The 15367-nt window shown below is 34.7% G+C and overlaps 1 protein-coding gene across 1 annotated transcript in view; it reads right to left on the bottom strand.

Annotated features, from left to right (window-relative positions):
* Positions 1-7487: 7487 nt before the first annotated feature.
* LOC111051228 (DNA excision repair protein ERCC-6) overlaps positions 7488-15367 on the bottom strand; it is a 49205-nt gene continuing 41325 nt past the window's right edge. Inside the window, 2 exon segments of the mRNA XM_022337688.2 lie at positions 7488-10369; positions 13998-14181. Coding sequence (XP_022193380.2) covers positions 10018-10369; positions 13998-14181 — 536 coding nt within the window. The 3' untranslated portion in view covers positions 7488-10017.

A 15367-nucleotide genomic window follows, 5' to 3' on the forward strand; every position in this document is an offset into this window, starting at 1 on the left:
TCCCCTGATTCCAAAAGAGTGGTTTTTGGGTATTGGTCCGTATGTGTGTGTGTGTGTGTGGTGTGTGTGTGTGTGTGTGGTGTGTGTGTGTGTGTGTGTGTGTGTGTGTGGTGTGTGTGTGTGTGTGTGTGTGTGTGTGTGTATGAGTGTATATGCGTCTGTGTACACGATATCTCATCTCCCAATTAACAGAATGACTTGGAATTTGGAACTTAAGGTCCTTACAATATAAGGATCCAACACGAACAATTTCAATAAACTGCAATTCAAGATGGCGGCTAAAATGGTGAAAATGTTGTCAAAAACTGGGTTTTTCGCGATTTTCTCGAAAACGGCTCAAACGATTTTGATCAAATTTATACCTATTATAGTAATTGATATGCTCTATCAACTGCCTCAAGTCTCATATCTGTAAAAATTCCAGGAGCTCTGCCCCATCTATGCAAAATTCGATTTTAGATTCCCAATTATGAGGCTTCATATACAATTTAAACAAAATATTTCAAGTGGAAAAGATTGAGCGTGAAAATCTCTACAATTAATCTTCAGTAACATTTTCACCTAAAATTGAAAATAAGCTCGGAATTCGAGAAAATGTGATTATTCAATTGCAAACTGTTGGCAACTGTTGATTCTTTTAAATCATTCACTTTGAAGAGATAGCAGACCTCGTGTGTCTCCATCACTATTGTCCTGTCATCAGCTGACTCAGATCTTGAAACAGTAGACTTGAGATGCGCGTGAACACTAGCGTTAGGTGATCAATTTTCATAACGGCAAGGAAAGTTGTGTGAGTGCGCCACACTAGATTTTTTTTATATGAATGATATTAAATGAATATGACTGACATTGTCATTAGACCATTATATATTGACAGACTGACATACATTAACTAAAATTGACTAAAATTGACTAAAATGGTTGGCAAGTGGCATAAGCAAAAATAACCTCATAGTTAAAATAAAATAGAATAGAATAATACACTAGTATGATAACACACTACACACTAAAATATTTAAACATGAGATTTGAAACATAAGAGATGATATAATAACTTGTATATGCTTCATCAGGTTGAGACATTATTGAAAATCAGAAAATGAAAAACGACGTGAGTGCCTAGATACCTACTCTTTTACCCTCTCTCGCCACTGTAACAGTTTTGTCAATCTCAGGGGGTTGGGGAACACCACCATCATTATTATTCTCAAAACCCCGGAATCCATCCAATGGTTCCGTATCCTGTGGAATGCTTTGTGCCATGATAGGAGTAGATAAATACATTTTCTTTCTAATAAAATCATTACTAAACTGATTTCCATCATTGGAGACATAAATGTTATTTGGTGGAAAGGCTGGTTTAAGAAGATGGCATCGGTTTCTGGTGTAGGTAGTGCCACAGCGTGATGTGACATAGTATGATAGAGGATTTACACCAACACCAGTAATCCTTCAAACATTCCAAAACAAAGTACTGCGGAACATGGTGAATGCGCCCTGGTACATATAAGGAACAGCGATTTGCACCGAGCGATCTACACATCCCCTATATGACCAGTGAAATAAGACGATTGGCAGCCCATCATGAGTCACGTCTTCATCAACATGACAACACCGAAGTCATCCAACTACTAGACAGCACTGAACTCACAAGGAGGTTGAAGAGAACAAAGCCCTTCGAGTTGGTGATTTGCTAGTGAAGTGAAAAAAGTATAAATTAAATAAATGTGTAGCGAAAGAATTTAAAGTAGAAGAATTATAGATTAGAATTACTGTAGGCTTGAACTGGAAGACTTTAGCAATAAACATTAATATTTTAGGATAAGAATAAGAGAACAAAATTAATGGTTAGTCCTAGTGACTAGTTTTAATGGAAGTAATAATACTAAAAAAATATGTTTTGATGAGATATAGCCTGAAAAACAGAAATCGGAAAAAATTGACTTAACAGGTTTTGGAATGGAGCTCTTCATTTGTAAGTGGGAAGAACAGGATTTATGTTTTACAGCTGTGAATACTGAAAATGTTTGGGAAAACAGTATTTTTTTGTTTGACAATCAATGATTGTCCATACTTTTTAAAATGTTTGTCCCTGAGCTTCTCAACAAACATGTTTGCCGAACATGTATGTCGAACATTTGTTCAGTGTGGACACGGCTTAAGGTGCGTACTGATTTACGCGCCGCAAACACGAGCAATTATTCACTTTTAATCAGCCAATGCTGATCTTTTTATATCTGTATCTTACCGTTTCTTTACGGATACAGATATAATTATTATTACAGCTGATGAAAAGTGAATTGCTCGTGTTCGCGGCGCGTAAATATGAACGCACCTCAATATTTCAAATCAAATGAAAATGATAAAGTACTTTTTCCATATATTTATTTCTTCGTAGTGGCATTTTAAAATAAATTTTAATACATTTTTTCTATTCCATGATAATTTTCAAACATTTAATTTTGTGTAGTACGCCCAAGAATATAATAGATTCTGTTCGGAAATATCCCAGCGGTGTTCAAAATAAAACATACTCATTATAGATGATCGTCATGTACGGTCATGCATTGTCATGAATTACAAATGACGGTAGCCAATAGTGATGTAGTGTGATTGGATAGAAGATAAAGCTTTATTGGATATCCAACTTCGTGTATGGTGCAACATTACGACAGCATTCCAAAAGCAGGAGCTCTCCTATTGGACAGCCAGCCACATCACGTGGTCATCTGAATTCTGATGAGGAATTTAATAGCTAAAAGGGGGACTCCGAAAGACCCTCTATCCATTTATCAGTTGCATCGTGACATTAATGTCATGCCGTTGCCATAAAATTTACAAAATGGCGGCTTCTTTCAAATTATTCTCAGCGCTTCTTGCTATCCTATCTCTAGCTGCAGTATTCTTCATTCTTTACGACAAATTTAATTCTCCTACATAGCAAACAAGTTTACTTCATATTGGATTGTAAGAAGAAAGAATGTGTGAACACAAACGACGATACAAAATTTCCTACGTATTATGTGAAGGAAGAATTCGGTAACTTGTTCATGAATTATGTCAAAGGACCCCGCATGAACTGCGTGTTTGATTGTAAATGTTCTCCTCTGGTTATAAACACCATAAAAAATAATTGTCCGATATTTTCGAAACGGTTATGAGAATAATTATATTGGTTGAAAAACTTGTTTGGTTGTAGATGCCTTTTTCTGATTATAAACTCCATAAAAATTGAGTATTTTATATTTTATTGAAACGGTTTGTGAGAATATTGGTTGAAAAACTTGTCTTCGCAGATTTCTTCGCAGAACTAAGGGCTGTGACAGAGATCACATCAGGAATGAGGATATACGGAAAGAGCTGAATATCTTCTGCCTGAATGAGAGAGTTGCATCCTATCGTCAGCAATGGAAAGAGCATGTGGAACGGATGTCAGCTGATAGGCTTCCTCACAGAATTTTCAAGGTTCGAACCCACTAGAACGTACCAGACACGGACCGTGTCAGACCATGCCAGGCACGTAAAATAACAACTATGCCCACTACAACGGATCAACAGCGTTCTATGCCAGTACATTACGCGTATGGTACGCGTATGGTACGCGTATGATACGCGTATGATGCCCGGTCAGAAGTTGTTGGGAACGCGTCAGTTAGCAAGAGAATGTAGCGGTGAACTGGTTACCAACGCGGTGCATACGCGGTTACAACGGGGTTTGCAGGCGTCACGTGCCATGCAAGGAGCGTTCCGTCACAGACAAAATATACTGGCCGACAAATGTTGACCTGGACGTGCATGGCACGCTCCGTGCTTGGCCGGTGACGGAACGGTCTAATGGGTGTATTACATATCAAATGATGCAAAGAATATTTTTTTGCATGTGTCGGTACGGGCACGGTCATGGTATGATACGTTCTAGTGGGTTCGAACCTTAAACCGGTAGGCAAAAGAGACATAGGCAGGCCACGAAAAAGATGGCAATGATCATTTATCTTCTATCTATATAAGCGAAATGACACTCACTCACTGACTCACTCACTCACTCGCAGAACTAAAAATCTACCGGACCAAAAACTTTCAAATTTGGTAGGTATGTTCAGTTGGCCTTTTAGAGGCGCACTAAGAACGGATTTGGAAAAATTTTAGCTCTAAGGGTGGTTTTTAAGGGTTTAAAGTTCGTCTTTTAGCATGTATATTCTTCTCATTCCAATCTCTTAATTATAATAAATTGAAATGTCCATGCCATATGATAATATAGAACTATAATCTAGAGAGAGTAGGCTACCTCTTCGAAACAGTTGTTAACTGGTAACTAAATTAATAATTTTAAGGGTTGGCATTAAGTTGAGTTGACTTTGTTAGGTTGGCACCAAGTTGAAGATTGAAATGCATTTATCGCGGAAAAATTGATTGGGCACTGCTACTTCAATCAGAGCTGTTCCTGGGAATATTATATCGGTCGAGCCGTCAGGCTCGCTTCGCTCGCCATATCCGTTTAGCCAGACGTTTAGTCTGGACCCCCGACTGGATCGTCCTTACATTTGATCGTCCTACAAATGACGCGAGCCTGCTGATCTCATTCTTGGACGATCCAGTCGGGGGTCCAGGGATATGGCGAGCGAGGCGAGCCTGACGGCTAGTTTATTATAAAATGAAAACAGTAGATTGTAGAGATGCTTATGATGATAGTGATGATATTAGATTAGATTATATTGATGATATTAATTTATAGATTTTATTTATTTATTTTTTATTCTAATTACAAGCTGAATGTGAGTCGGAACAGGCCTAATCCCTGTTTGAGAGAAGAAGAAGAAAACTTGTTTCTTTGATTACCTATTGGAATCATTCAATGCAATAACCACCTATATTATTACAACCATGCACAACATTTATTATTGAATGTTTCTGTCTATTCAATTAGCAACTAAGTGAGTTCACACAATAAGCTTCGGTAGACGTGTTACGTTCTTTAAACCTTTGGAACCTTGAATCCGTTCCATCAAAATACAAATACAAATATAACTTCAAATGTTATGTTGAGACTGCCATCGTATCTCCCCTGAGTGTTCGTCACATTGTCACATATTTCGATAATTTTTGGACTCCGAAGTTCGCCTAGCAATATTGTCATAGAATGGGCTCTGCTGTGATTCCTTATGTAGAATGTAGAGTATTATTATTTGATGGTTAGTAGGATTTCCTAACCATCCAATCCTTCACAAAGATATTCTGTAGTAATGTTCAACTTGTAAATTATGACATTCAGATTTGATGCAGCAATGAAGTAATTCAAGTACAATTTTTCCGAAGTGTTAATATTAAGTGTTATGAAAATTGTTTTATATTGTACACGACCCTCATCAGACACAGACTCGTTCTAGGTGAGGTGTAATATTATTTTAAATTATTATAAAGTACATAGATTATATTATCTCAAGTACATGTAAGGAAGAATAAATTATACTTCACCTATAGATGGATTGAACGTCCGCGCTCGATTCTGTTCTACATTTGTTTCAACTAGAGAAGCTGGGTTGCAAAGCTCTATAGATGGTGGAGTTGGTAGAAGATTCGAACCAAAATCGGTCAACGGTCACTAAAGCCACCAAACTCAATCAGATATCTCTTGTTCTCCCTTTAATGTATATAGGATATTGATAGGCTGTTTTTTCAAAACTGAACATTTTAGTTGAATTTCTATGGTAGAAATGGGTGATATTCTCATGCTGCTCTTCGCAGACGACATAGTTAGTAATCAGCAGATTGACCAAATAATATTCGGAGTGTAATTGAATTTATTACATAATATTGTGACTACACGAAGCTTCCAGGTAATCATGGCGGGATTAAACAATTTGACATCCCTAGGCCTAATATTTTTTCTGCCCCGGCTCAACTAAATTAGAGTTACTTTTCTAAAACATATTTCAAAACCCTATAATCTTTATGTTACCAATAATCAAGTAAACCTATAGAGTTGATTGCTCGAACACCATATAACAATCCAACTTCATAATCATTTTAGTTCTTCTGAAGAATAATATAATGGTTTGTTTTCGCGAGAATTCTTGGGATGGATTCTAGGGAAGATAGAGATAGAACTAACCGAAGATGTTGATGTTGACATTCATCAGTGTTGAATGAAAACCAACTAAAAATACTATCAGTGCAGCAAAAACATGAAACAGGTACTGAATTCATCAGTGTTGAATGAAAACCAACTGAAAATACTACGAGGGCAGCAGATGCAAGGGAAAAGGCTTCCCTGATTGGTTCTCGTGGCATTTGATCGGGATTGAAAGTCAACAGACTTTTGTGCAACCAGGTGATAGCTTTCTATAAAATAAGTAGAAACTTGGTGAAAATATCCCAGTTGAAAGTTATGTGAAATGTCAATGATTAGGCTACATGAAAGCCACGATAAAAACAAATTGACAGCTCTGCATCGACTGTGTTGTCAAATTGAAAATAATACATCCTGTCAGGGAGTGTTTCAGTTTGCCTAGTGTATTAACGGAACCTTTCAAGTTATTGAGTTTTAAATGTAAAAGGAAGGGTTAAGGAGGTCACCAAGGTGTTGACTTTTAAATGGCAATATGTTAATTGACCGAGCGAAGTGAGGTCTAAAGCCGTGTCCACACTGAAAAAATGATCGACATACATGTCCGGCAAAATGTTTGTTGAGGAACTCAGAGACAAACATTTAAAAAAGCTTGGACAATCATTGTTTGTTAAACAACAAACTACTGTTTTTCCCCAACATATTGAGTGCTGACCGCTGTAAAACATAAAACTTGTTCTCCCTACTCACAAATATTTTGTTTGGTGACGCGTCCTCACTGGCCCACAGGCAAACATTGTTTGTCAAACATAATAAAATTTGCCCAAACTGTTTCAACAAACATTTTTGTCGAATATTTGCTCAGTGTGGACACGGCTTTAGATTCAAGTCGACGGTTTTGCATTTCTCTTTATTTATGTTCCGCATTTACGGCGAAACACAGCAATAGATTTTCATGAAATTTGACATGTATGTTCCTTTTTTAATTTCGCGTCGACGTATATAGGTACAAGGTTTTTGGAAATTTTGCATTTCAAGGATAATATAAAAGGAAAAGGAACCTCCTTCATACGCCAATATTAGAGTAAAAATCAGACTATAGAATTATAAATCATAAATCAGATGTCGAGTGGATTATAAATTGCATGCAATTTAATATCTCAATGTAACTTATTGAAAACACAGCTTTTGTGTGGACTATTAATTGCATGCAATGAGGTATACACTTTATATTGTCAGAATTGATAATATTTATGAGTGGTAATAGCTGACTATAACCAGAGAGAAGTAAGTAATTATTTCTTTTAGTGATTATTTATTTCATCTCTATTATAACACTCTATTGCCACACTCTATGTGGGTCAAAGTCAAAATTATCAACGGGTCTATTGTTTTATTGACTTGTAAAATGAAAACACTGGTATAAGAAACAAGGATTTATTATAGATTTAGGCTATACACTATACATAAAATACATAGAAAAATACAAAAATATCGAGAAACACATTTCAAAAATAATATTATTATCATGAAAGTGAAAACTAAAATCAAATGCAATATTATTACATCAACGATTACAGATTACTTCCTAATTAAGTGTTGAGTCATAGACACTCCCAACTTGAATGCTTACTAATATTATACTACTCAAAGAAGCATAAGTGAAAAAAATGTGATACTTGAGAAATTAACTTTCAACCAAAATAAACAATGTAAAATGATAACAGAATAAGATGGTTCACAAGATAAACAATGATAAACGTTAAATAAAACCTGGCCTGATTCAAGAAATGCGACTTGAGAAATTAACTTTCAACCAAAATAATCAATGAACAATGATAACAGAATGGAATGGTTCACAAAACAAACAATGATAACCGTTAAATAAAACCTAACCTGATTCAAAAAAAAATAAAATATTCTATAAATATGTTGTAGCTTATGAGACGAACAGTGTATGTGACATGATTGTGACAATAAACTGAGAGAGGGAAGAATTTCCAACAAAGATTCATACCTGTTGAGAATGTATTCTTAAACATATTTCATGTTACCACTCACTTGAAAACTTCAAATTGAATAGATTAAGCTCAATCTTGAATCTTACAATTTTAATTTGATTTACAGAAATATACTTTTATACGTCATTTACATATCAAACATCTTTACTACAACTGAAAGTGAATCAGAAAGTTTAATGTAAACACTAATTTACTGAACCAGGTCTACTGTACTCAATTTCCACATAGACTAATCGGTCCCATTCAACTCAAGACATGGATGAGATATAATTGGTCTAAGCTTTTAACATCCATTTGTAACTCAATTCCCTTATATATACTGTACTAGCAGTATATAAAATTTAAGTATCTCCTTACATAGGCAATCTGGTTTTGAAATGCTATCATGTCAATAAATTAATGCGTATCCTTCTTCCATTCATTTATCTTACATTCTCTGAATCACTTGATTCAGATTATAAATCTGATTGAAAAGAATAAAAATATGAAACAAATTAAACACTCATGTTGTTCATTTATGCTCGTCAGATCTACGAGATGTTCTTTGACGTGTTAACTTACATCTTGAAATGTTTACTTACAAATATAATAAAGTGTTTTAAATCGACATGAATAACTACTACAATATGGCTTTTACTATCACTACTACACGAAGAAAAAGAGAATATAAATTACTTGTGGTCGGATTTACCTCAAAATTATTGTTATAATGTGGTACAAGAATTGTGAGCTACCAGCTTGTGTCATCTACACACAGAATATTATGAATCTGGGGAATATGTAACTGATAGTCCTATACTAACCTAAATATTTAGGTATAATATTTATATTATACTAAATATAATATTTATATTATCATTGGTACAATAATTATTAACAGTCAGAGAATCAATTAACATACAACTTGTCAAACAACCTAGAACACTGCCTTGTGTGAGTGACCAGCATAATATGGCAAAAATCTACTAATTTTCAAAAATTTGAAAAATAAAAATAAGTTTTGAACTTGGTTCTTAATTCAACAAGAATGCATCCATCTGCAAATTGATAAAATTTCATTCTACTCTGAAACCAATAATTATTATACATTTCAATTAATTCCACAATGGGGAAATGATAGAACATATTTCTAAATGCATAGTGAGGGAATTGTAGCATTGCCATTTGGTCACACATTAGAATATATATCTGATAGTATAGTCCTATTAATACCTAAATATTTATTTATTTAACATCGATACAATTATTATTAACAGTCAGAGAATCAATATAAACATACTTGTCAAATAACCTATAACACTGCCTATTGTAACAGTCTACACAAAACTATAACAATGTGCGTTCTCCATAAAGAGATCACAAAGAGATTTTAAATTCGTGCGATCATTTTGGAAGATTGAACACATAATAAATGTTAATTTGAATTTAATTAAACTTCAATAGGATTGGAATTCATTATGAATCCAATCTTGAAAATAATCTTACAAGCTTGAAAATTGTTTGGGGTTTTTCATGGAATAATTATCTCACCAATTTTTAAAGTAGAAAGTCTATTTTCAGACATTGAATTCATACTGGACGTATAACAATGAGCTTGAAAATAGAATAATAAGAGTTATTTCACAATGAAAACTCATCTCGCAATGTCCCTCATCGTGCGCTTTGAAGAAAACATTAACAATGCTAGAAAGTTCAGAGGGTTGTTAGAAAAGAAATTAATTGATAAGGCATACTACTCTATTGACAATGTTTTTCAGCACTAAATGATTTGTTTTATTTTTTGTATTATGCATTTTTATGCTTCTGTAACTATACCCTGTCTGCTTGTCAGTTGTTTTTGGAATGTTACTATACATTCAATTCAATTGGAACCTGGAATCAGATATTTTTACGAGTGGTAATTTGTGAAAATGAATAGAAAACATAACAATTTCACCAGGAAAACTCATCTCGCAATGTCCAGTAACCTTTTTTATCGGGCGCTCTGTAGAAAACCGATATTTTAGCGAGCAGGGACTTGAAAACTGGACTTTTGCCCGCGGGGAGTCTAGCCTGGAACTTGTTGATGAGCTGATCAGTAAGAGCTGTGCCGCCATTGGCTAGGATGAACTCTCTGATGTCATTCAATAGTCTGATGTCGCTGTCCTCGGGCAGTTTCATGAGGTTGCGTTCTCGGATGCGCTTGATGAGGTCGGCTGAAGACATGGTCAAGGCGGAATTTGCAGCAGCACTGGATGTAGACACAGAGCCCGGTCTTGCAACCTTTTTCGGTGCAAATCTTGATCTAAAAATAAATCCAACATCATATAAGTTGTAGATAGCATATTGCTGTGAAGAATATTTGGTAGTTACTAGAGTCGAAGATAACGTACTGCTCTAAACTATATTCGATTCTTCATATTCAGGATTGTTTGTTTGTTTGTTTTCAATAGCTTCTTAGAGACTCTTATCAGAGTATAGGAATTGCCAGAAGTTATAACACTCATACGGTAACATGAACATCACGCAAGAGTTAAAATCATTCAACTTGCAATGCATAGTTAAAACACAAACAATATCGACAACAACAGAGCACGAAAACAATTGTTAAATTGATAATTTGATTGTATGGTATGAGATGTTGTGGTATTTCTCCATAATTGAAAGAATGGGACGTTGATGTTGTCAATAAATGAAAGTGGTATTGACAACATCAACGTCTTATTCTTTCAATTGTTAAATTGATGTTGGTTCAATAGAGTGGGTAAAATGTGCACCCAAAAACAGTCTGCACACAGGGATAATAGTAGCTTTAACTAGCTGCCGCGGGTATGCGGAGTTGGAAATGTCCGCTAAGTTACAAAGTTTGAGTAGCTGACAAAATAGTGGACAGTAACTAGCGCATTTGGAAATATTAAGCTAGAGAGAAACGCGCCTAATAGAAATGATATAGATTTATTATGAAATTAGATATAAATTAGACTAGATATAAAGCGCCGAATCAGAGAAGCTAAGGGTATGTTCATCAATAAAAGGCAGCTTCTTTCCTCAAATAGTCTATCGTTGGAAATAAGAAAGAGACTAATAAAGAGTTGCATTTGGAGTATAGCTCTCTATGGGTCTGAAACGTGGACTATTGGTAAGGCTGAGGAAAAGACTCTAAATGCTTTTGAAGTGTGGTGTTGGAGGCGTATGCTCAAAATAAAATGGACTGACAGAGTTACGAATGAGGAGGTATTCCAGAGGGCGGTGGAAAAGAGATCTCTTCTGAATTTTCTCAGGGACAGACGACATTCTTGGATTGGACACATAATAAGACACGACGCATTCACGTCAAGTATTCTAGAAGGTACAGTTGATGGACAAATGGGTCGTGGGAGACCCCGGCTACAGTATCTAAGACAAATGACGAAGGATCTGGGTGCTATAAACTATATACAATGAAAGAGAGTAGCAATGGACAGATTTAGATGGAAGGCTGCCAACCAATCAAATGATTGAGCTGTAAGAAGAAGAAGATGAAATTTCATGAACTTGAGTATTTTGTGAGTAGATTAGTATGTGATTCGTTATATTGTCATATGAATTGTATATTGTATTTTATTTATAATGAATTTTGTATGTCTGGCTGATGTACTCTGGATCAAATAAAAATCATTGAATCATTGATATAAAGCTTTCATCACGATAAAATAATGCAGTCCCTTATTTATCTCTTCTCTGTATAGGGCTACTTGTAATATAAATAGAAAGAAAAATAAAAAATCTCAGTACCCTTTTTGAATTATTTAATCACAACATGTTTCAACATTGATGCCATTTTCATTTGAAACATGTTGTGATTAAATAAATCAAAAAGGGTACTGAGATTTTTTATTTTTCTTTCTATTTAAATGCAGTCCCGTATGACGAAAAATGAATGAATAGAATTAATCTAGCTGATGATCAAAATTCAATTGAGGTTTAATAAATTATATTTGACTGTGAATTTTATTTCACTGTTAAAGTTATTGTAAGTAACAACTATTTACGACATGATATCGGCTAGCGCAGAAGTTTATACTTATGCTAGTCGAGCCATCACTATTTATGAAAAAAACTTTGTTTGACTTCTGCAAAGAATTTGAATAATAGTATATACAATCATTTCAAACCAAAATAATACTATTTCTAGAAACGGTGTAATAATTAATTACTGGTTTATAGTATTCATATATTTGTGCAGTGTTGCATTCTGTCTATTTGTATTGGAACTTTGGTAAATAAATTTTATTTTGAAAACCATGATAAGGTGATGGTTTATCATCACACTGAGCTTTCATAATTTGTTGATATAAAGGCTTTCATTGATTCAGCTCCGTATGACGAACAAAAAGAAAAAAAGGAAGGAAATGTAAGTGATGGTTGAAATACATGTTGTCTATTCCACATGCCTTAAGCATTGAAACTAGGGGCCGGTTTCCGAGCTCGGGATTTAGCTAAGTTCTAGACTTTAAATAGCCGGAGTCAGAAAATTGGCTTTCCGAAAGGGGCGTAGTCGTAGTCAGAGTCAAAGTCAGGTTTAAATTAAATTTCGAAAAACTGGAAATTAAACACAAAATAAAATAAAGAGAAAATAGTGTAAAGTGTCAGCTATTTTGAATTATTTAGGAATGTTTCATTTCGTCAAGGAAAAACGTTTCCAATTATAAAAATCTGGTGTGGCACACTCACACAACTTTCCTTGCCGTTATGAAATTGATCACCTGACGCTAGTGCTCACGCGCATCTCAAGTCTACTTATAAACAAAGATCTGAGCCAGCTATTGACAGGACAATAACGCTGGAGACATACGAGGTCTGCTATCTCTTCATAGTGAATCATTTAATAGAATCAACAGTTGCCAACAGTTTGCAATTGGATAATCTCATTTTCTCGAATTTCGAGCTTATTTTCAATTTTAGGTGAAAATGTTACTGAACATTTATTGTTGAGATTTCCATGCTCAATCTTTTTCATTCAAATTTTTTCGTTAAAATTGTATCTGAAGCCTGATAATTGGGAATATAAAATCAAACTTTGCATAGATGGGGCGGAGCTCCTGAAAATTTTACAGATATGGGACTTGTGGCAGTTGATATAGCTTATCAATGACTATTTTAGATATAAATTTGATCAAAATCGTTGGAGCCTTTTTCGTTTACAAAAACCCTGTTTTTGACAACATTTTTCGACATTTTAGCCGCCATTTGAATTGCATTTGATCGAAATTGTTCGTGTCGGATCCTTATATTGTAAGGACCTTAAGTTTCAAATTTCAAGTCATTCCGTTGATTGGGAGATGAGATATCGTGTACACAGACGCACACACTCATACACACACACACAAACACACACACACACATACAGACCAATACCCAAAACCACTTTTTTGGACTCAGGGTACCTTGAAACGTATAGAAATTTAGAAATTGGAGTACCTTATTTTTTTTTGGAAAGCAATACTTTCCTTACCTATGGTAATAGGGCAAGGAAAGTAGAAATGATAAAATAGAGATTTATTCTGCTGCAACTATTTACTGCGACTACGCCCCGTTTTGGAATCCCAATTTTCTGACTCCAGCTGTTTAAAGTCTAGAACTTATCTGAATCCCAAGCTCGGAAACCGGCCCTAACGTTTATTTATTTAATATTTATTTATTGATACACAGAACAAAATTCATTAAATTATTGGGAAAGGACCAACAGGCACAGCCCAAATCAGTTCCTCCCCGAGTTTGATTTATCACTGTAGTCCAAAAAGTAGGTTATGTTCCATACACTTTTGAATAAAAGTCCAATTTTCAGTCCAAACATTTGAAAATTTTAGTTTTTGAGATAAATAACACGTGGAATAGACAACATCTCTGATTACAGTGTTGAATTTCTAGTTGCATTGTTGGTTGCAGTGTACCTAATGGCTCCATTCTGGCCGGTGAAGGTTGGCACTCCTGACGAGGCTGCCCAGCACTCTCGCCGGGACTTCTTGAGGGCCTCCACTGCCTCCTTGGCCACTTTCTCCGCTTCACACTCCACGATCGCGTAGTCCGAAGGCCCACCTTCCATTATCGAGTCGTGTTTCATTGCCGTTTGCAGACCTTCAACAAAAAGGAATACTGCTTATTATACATTGAATGATATACAAATCATATGAATGATTGGGAAAGGGTCAACCGGTTCAGCACAAAACTATCCTTTTAATAAAATTTTTATATTAGTTAATACATCAGTTCAATACATGACCAACCAATAATGAAACAGTGGATAGTTGAAATATGATTTCCAATATCAATTTGTTGCAGTTTTCAAATTTTTATTGAGAAAATATGACTTTAATACTGTAATGACATAAGGAGAGCTACCTATATACTATCGTCAGATACATATACTACATAACTAGAATATAGATACAGATACTAGTAACAAAGACCCTTCAATTTAAGGCTGTGCAAAGGCTAAAAATAAATTTTCTACTCGTGATATTTTTCAAAGTTTTTCGATTTGTATATCATCAAGCTATCAAAATGAAAAAGTTTTCTCAGGAAAACATTTTTCTCCGATCATTACTTTTTTGAGATATGAGCGCCTGAAGTTTGAATTTTTGGGACAGAACATTTCAAATTCGGTGAGATATAAATCCATGAGATTCAGATGATGGATTCTTCATGGAATTGTTGATCTAGTAAAACAAAAATTTTCTGAAAACATCAATTTTTGAAAAAGTTATTCAATTTACCAAAAATAACTCAACTAAAAGTTATTTTTGGTTATTTTTAGTAAATTGAATAACTATCTTAAAAATTGATATTTTCAGAAAATTTTTGTTTTAATAAATCAACAATACCATGAAGAATCTATCCTATAAATCTCATGGTTTTATCTCTTACTGAATTTGAAATGTTCCGTCCCAAAAATTTAAGCTTTAGGCGCTCATATCTCAAAAAGTTGAGATTTTCCGGAGAAAACTTTTTCATTTTGATAGCTTGATGATACACAAATCGAGAAACTTTGGAAAATATCATGAGAAGAAAGTTTTAGCCTTGGCACAGCCTTAAAAGGCAATGCCATTTTTCGAAGCTAAGGCTAGGCACATACCAGTTAGTCAAGTCAAGACAAGAAATGATCAGACACGTTACACGTTTAGTCACAATACTTCACATAGCTGATTATGAAGACATGTCTAATTGCAATGACTAATCAGTGTGAGTTGCGTCATAAGCAACAATGTGAAGTATTGTGACTAAAAGTGTCTGATCATGTCTTGTCTTGCCTTGACTAACTGGT

This window comes from Nilaparvata lugens, chromosome 8, assembly GCF_014356525.2.
Source record: "Nilaparvata lugens isolate BPH chromosome 8, ASM1435652v1, whole genome shotgun sequence".
Lineage (NCBI taxonomy): Eukaryota > Metazoa > Arthropoda > Insecta > Hemiptera > Delphacidae > Nilaparvata > Nilaparvata lugens.